Source organism: Salpingoeca rosetta (assembly GCF_000188695.1).
Source record: "Salpingoeca rosetta unplaced genomic scaffold supercont1.32, whole genome shotgun sequence".
Lineage (NCBI taxonomy): Eukaryota > Choanoflagellata > Craspedida > Salpingoecidae > Salpingoeca > Salpingoeca rosetta.
The window spans coordinates 165,469-170,468 of record NW_004754902.1 but is presented as its reverse complement, the minus strand read 5'-3'; the positions used below and the strand labels follow the sequence as shown (position 1 = coordinate 170,468).

Sequence of the window (5,000 nt, the reverse complement as noted above, 5' to 3'; positions counted from 1 at the left end):
GCGGAGCATGAGTGTACAACAAGAAACATTTTGCGCAGCCACGCACGTCAGTATCATGGCATTGCCTGCCCTCAGTATGCTGAGTTCACGACTACGCACCAGTGTCTTGCGTGTGTACTCGTCTGCGTAGTCGACCAAGTTCAGCTGTCACCACATGGCATTGCAGCTGCAGTGTCAGATGTATTTCGGAAGTCACACACTTACACATACGTACAGACAAAACACACACACACACACACACACACACACAGGCACAGATACACACGCCCACACACATACACACACACTCACATACACATTACGCCTCACCAAGTTCACAAACCTGTCTGGAGAGGACGTTGATGCAGGCGCCGATGAAGATGGCGCTGGGTGGAATATCCACTTTGGTGCGGCGGAGGAATATCCGGTGGTGCTTGTTGTCAATCTGGACACGGAGGTCGCGACACCAGAGCACACACACACACACGCACACACACACACACACACACACACACACACAACACACACACACACACACACACAGTATCGGGAAGCGTGAGGATGATGCGGGAACAGCAGATGCGAAGCACAGGAGCAAGTCAGCAACGCGGCACATGTCGAACCACACGTGCCAACACTTGCAGCCCACGCACCATTTCGAGCTCGCTTGTGTTTGGGTAGTAGATGACGGTGAACTCCTTTGTCAGCGACAGCATCGTGTCAACGTGCGTGGCGATGAACGCCCATCGCTCCGTGTTGCGGTCCTGCAACAGGCAACCACATCGCTACTGATGAGGATCGGGACACACACAGGGAGAGAGGGACACACACACAGAGGGGAGAGAGGGACACACACAGAGGGGAGAGACGGCCACTGACAGAGGGAGAGAGGGCCACAGATACGCAGACACACACACACACACACATGCACACACACATGCACACAGGCACACAGGCTCACCATCGTTTGTGTTGTGTTGTTTGTTGTGCAGTCTGTGTCTTTTTGCTCTTCTTGTATCTGCCGTTGGCAAGCTGTCAAATTTGACAGGTGAACAAGAAGACGAAGAAGAAGAAGAACCGTCAGCACAGACACACTCTCTCACTGCTGCTTACTCATCCATCTCTCCACCAGCCAGCAGCGCCAAGCAAAGCCACACACAGACACGCGTACCTCTCCTGTCCTCTCCCTCCTCCTGTCCTGTCCATCCATCCACACGCACACGACGTACTTGCAAGCACACGTGTGTGTGTGTGCCTGTGTGTGTAGTTGCGCTTGGGAGCGCTGTAGGAGCTAACGGAAGGTGTTACGCAGGCAGAAGAACCGTCATCAGCCTCGGGTTTACGCACAGCGTCTTCGGCATCAGCGTCGTCGTTGTTTGACGCCAAAGCTCGCTGGAACATCGCTGCAGAGCCAATAACAAGAGGGCGCCGCCGCCGCCATGTCCAAAGTCAAGGTCGCGGTGCGCGTTCGCCCAATGAACGCACGAGGTATTGGAGCCGTGCTTGAATGGGCCTTTGTTTGTGCAGTTGTAATGGATGCCCTGCTCTACCTCATGTTGCGTCGCCACATCTCGCAGCCTCCTGATACACACCACCTCGCTGGACCAATACGCAACTGCAAGCTACTGCATCACTGCCTCTTGTTTCACAATCTCTTCCGTCGGCTACTGGTGGCAGAGATTCAACTGGACACGACATGCGTCGTTGACATGCGGGACAAGCAGACCCGCATCTTGGGTTCGGATGACCTCCCAAACCACGCTCACATCAAGGGCGAGAAGGTGTGTGCGTGTGTGTGCTGTGTGTGTGCGTGTTCTTATGTGTGTGCATGAATGTGTGCGTCTGTATGTGAGTGTATGTGTGTGTGTGTGTATGCGTTTGTTTCTGTTCCTCACCCTCACTAATTTGCTGCTGTTGCATCAGACATTCACCTTTGACCACTCGTTCTGGTCTTTTGACCCCAGTGACGACCACTTTGCTGGTACGTCTGTGCATGCGTTGGTGCTTTGAGATGCAATATGTGTGTGCGTGTGTGTGTGTGCGTGGGTGCGCGCTCTTGCTGCCGCCCTTTCCGCCAAACCCTCAGAGATGCTGCTGCTGTTCATCTCATACATGCACCTGTGCACCATTGCCTGTGTCCACGCAGACCAAGAGTGCGTGTTCCAGCACCTGGGTACAGATGTCCTCGCCAATGCCATGGACGGCTACAACGCGTGCATCTTCGCATACGGCCAAACAGGTATGTATGCGGTGTGTGTGTGCGTGCGTGCGTGTGTGTGTGTGTGCATGTGTGTGTACGTGTGTGTGTGTGTGTGCGTGTGTGTGTGTATTTGCTGTGCCCACATGTGGGCCTGCACGCGCAGCTACTGTATTCTCAATATCACAGCGTTTACGCTCAACACTTACCACGTATCAACGCTGTATACGTCCTTGCCTGCGTGCGACGCTCCCCGGCTTGCCTGCAGGCAGTGGCAAGTCGTACACAATGATGGGGTCGGAATCCGATCGTGGCGTCATCCCGCGCCTCTGTCAAACCCTTTTCCAGACAATCGAGGAGGTGACACACACGTGTGGCTCTTGCCACTCTGCGTGCGTGCGTGTGCGTGCGTGTGTGTTTGGCAGTGTGTGTGTGTAACTGTGTGAGCGTGTCTGCTCTTGAGTGTGCGGTGCTCTCCCTCCCTCATGCGCGTGCCACGCTTACATCGTGCTCCTCACACCCCCCATCACCACCACCACAACCACCAGGCGCAGTCCGAGCACCTGTCATTCAAAGTGGAGGTCACGTACATGGAAATCTACAACGAGAAAGTGCGTCGTAGTGGTGGTGTGTTGTGCAGGGGTAGGGGCATGGTGCTATGCAGGCGGGGTGTTGTGCAATCGGGCGTGAGCCAAGACTTGCCGTGCTTTCCGTCATTCTGAGACTGGAGGTGGTATTTTTACCATCGAAAAAGATTGGCGAGTGTTGTCTTTGCGTTCCTTGTTCTTGTTCGCCCTCACATTACCAACAACACCATACACCACCACCACCACCACCACCACCACCATCATCATCATCATCAGGTTCGTGATCTCCTTGGTGATGTTGGATCCAACAAGTCCCTCCGCGTCCGTGAGCACAAGATCCTCGGCCCGTACGTCGAGGTACGGCAACAACCACAATGACAACAGTGTTGGTGGTGTTGACAGGCATGGCGATGATGGTGATGTGTGCGTGTGTGTGTGTGCGTGTGTGTGTGTGTGTGTATGTGTGTGTGTGCATGTGCACTGGCATAGTTTCGTGTTGTACATGTTGATGTTTTCGCTTGTCCATTCACATCCCCACTCACATGTACTCACGTCAACTGCCACCCCTTGCACCCCGCCACCACCGCGATCACCACCACCACCGCCACGCAGGGCCTGACGAAGATGGCGGTGCGGGATCTGAACACGATCATGCAGTTGATGGAGGAGGGAAACCAGAGCAGAACTGTCGCCGCCACCAATATGAACTCCGTCTCCTCCCGCTCACATGCCGTCTTCACCATCGTGAGCTCCCTGCCACCCACAACACCTACTCATGTGGTTTTGTGTGCATGCATGTGTGTGGTTGTGTGGTTGTGTGGTTGTGTGGTTGTGTGGTTGTGGCCAGTGTGTGTGTGGTTGTGTGGTTGTGTGGTTGTGTGGTTGTCTACTGTTCCCCAGAAGCTTACGACCACACCACCGGCCTTCCTCACACCACCAATGGTCACCCTCCACGTGTCACTGCCCCAATTGACAGTTTCTGACGCAGGAGCAGTATGATCCGCTGACGAAGCACCGCGGGCAGAAGACAGCGCGCATTGCACTCGTCGATCTCGCGGGCAGCGAACGCGCAGGTGATGGTGATGATGATGATGATGATGATGATGATGATGATGATGATGATGATGATGATGGTGATGATGATGATGGTGATGGCAGTCGTTGTGGTGGTGGTGATGGTGATGGCAGTCGTTGTGGTGGTGATTATCGTTGGCGACGTGTTCAACGTGGTTGTCGTTCCGACTCAATTTGCCCTCACGGTCTGCTTTTGTTTCTTCTGGGTCTGCTTCGCGTCTGCGTTTGCTTTTTGCTTGCAGGCAAGACTGGTGCCTCTGGTGCTCGCCTGCGCGAAGGAAGCAACATCAACAAGTCCCTCACAACTCTTGGTCAGTGACATGCTGCGTGCGTGCGTGCGTGCGTGCGTGTGTGTGTGTGTTGCGTTGATGTGCTTACGTGTGCATTTCATCGCGCGGCATTGTGTTGAGCCAAGCCACCACGCCTTTCTCTCACCTTTCTCCTCACACACCACCACCACCACCACCACTCCGGCCTGCAGGACTCGTGATATCGTCTTTGGCGGACGCTGCAAGCTCCCGGCGCAAGACAAACTTCATCCCATATCGTGACAGCGTCCTCACATGGCTCCTCAAGGTTTCACCAACGCATGGGCCGCGGGCGGTGGTGGTGGCAGTGATGGCGATGCTGCTGCTGCTGCTGTTGTTGTTGTTGTGGTGGTGGCTGGGCGCTGTGTTCGTGAGTTGATGCAATCCTCACCTCATCGCACTGCCTTGAATCAACCCTCACCCGTGTTTCTGTAACATCATCATCCCTATTACACCATCACCACCGCCTGTCAGGACTCGCTCGGTGGCAACTCCAAGACGGTGATGGTGGCGACAATCAGCCCGGCCATCGACAACTACGAGGAAACCATGTCCACCCTCAGGTGCGGCGGCGGCGGCGTCATGTGCGGGTGCATGATGGGGTGGTGGTGTGCTCGCTCGTGTGATGCGGGCTCCTGCTCTCAACTCTCTGCCTCCATCGTTCACCACCTTAACTGAAACACACACACACACACACATAAACACACACACACACACACACACACACACACACACACACACACACACACACACACACACACACACACACACACACACACACACATCCTGCTGTGCACAACAGGTACGCGGACCGGGCGAAGCGGATTGTAAATCATGCTGTCGTGAACGAGGACC

General features: G+C 54.9%; 2 protein-coding genes across 2 annotated transcripts in view; one reads left to right on the top strand and one right to left on the bottom strand.

Annotated features, from left to right (window-relative positions):
• PTSG_10014 (uncharacterized protein) overlaps positions 1–1,008 on the bottom strand; it is a 3,622-nt gene extending 2,614 nt beyond the window's left edge. The window contains exons 1-4 of the mRNA XM_004988872.1: positions 941–1,008; positions 633–743; positions 323–424; positions 100–144 (exon numbers count right to left, since the gene is read on the bottom strand). Coding sequence (XP_004988929.1) covers positions 100–144; positions 323–424; positions 633–743; positions 941–943 — 261 coding nt within the window. The 5' untranslated portion in view covers positions 944–1,008. The remainder of the gene's footprint in view (positions 1–99; positions 145–322; positions 425–632; positions 744–940) is intronic.
• PTSG_12978 (uncharacterized protein) overlaps positions 1,000–5,000 on the top strand; it is a 15,006-nt gene continuing 11,005 nt past the window's right edge. Inside the window, exons 1-13 of the mRNA XM_004988871.1 lie at positions 1,000–1,467; positions 1,657–1,760; positions 1,903–1,960; positions 2,126–2,218; positions 2,445–2,536; positions 2,725–2,787; positions 3,040–3,120; positions 3,376–3,507; positions 3,740–3,836; positions 4,080–4,148; positions 4,319–4,413; positions 4,620–4,708; positions 4,948–5,000. The exon at positions 4,948–5,000 is cut by the window's right edge and continues 66 nt beyond it. Coding sequence (XP_004988928.1) covers positions 1,419–1,467; positions 1,657–1,760; positions 1,903–1,960; positions 2,126–2,218; positions 2,445–2,536; positions 2,725–2,787; positions 3,040–3,120; positions 3,376–3,507; positions 3,740–3,836; positions 4,080–4,148; positions 4,319–4,413; positions 4,620–4,708; positions 4,948–5,000 — 1,075 coding nt within the window. The 5' untranslated portion in view covers positions 1,000–1,418. The remainder of the gene's footprint in view (positions 1,468–1,656; positions 1,761–1,902; positions 1,961–2,125; positions 2,219–2,444; positions 2,537–2,724; positions 2,788–3,039; positions 3,121–3,375; positions 3,508–3,739; positions 3,837–4,079; positions 4,149–4,318; positions 4,414–4,619; positions 4,709–4,947) is intronic.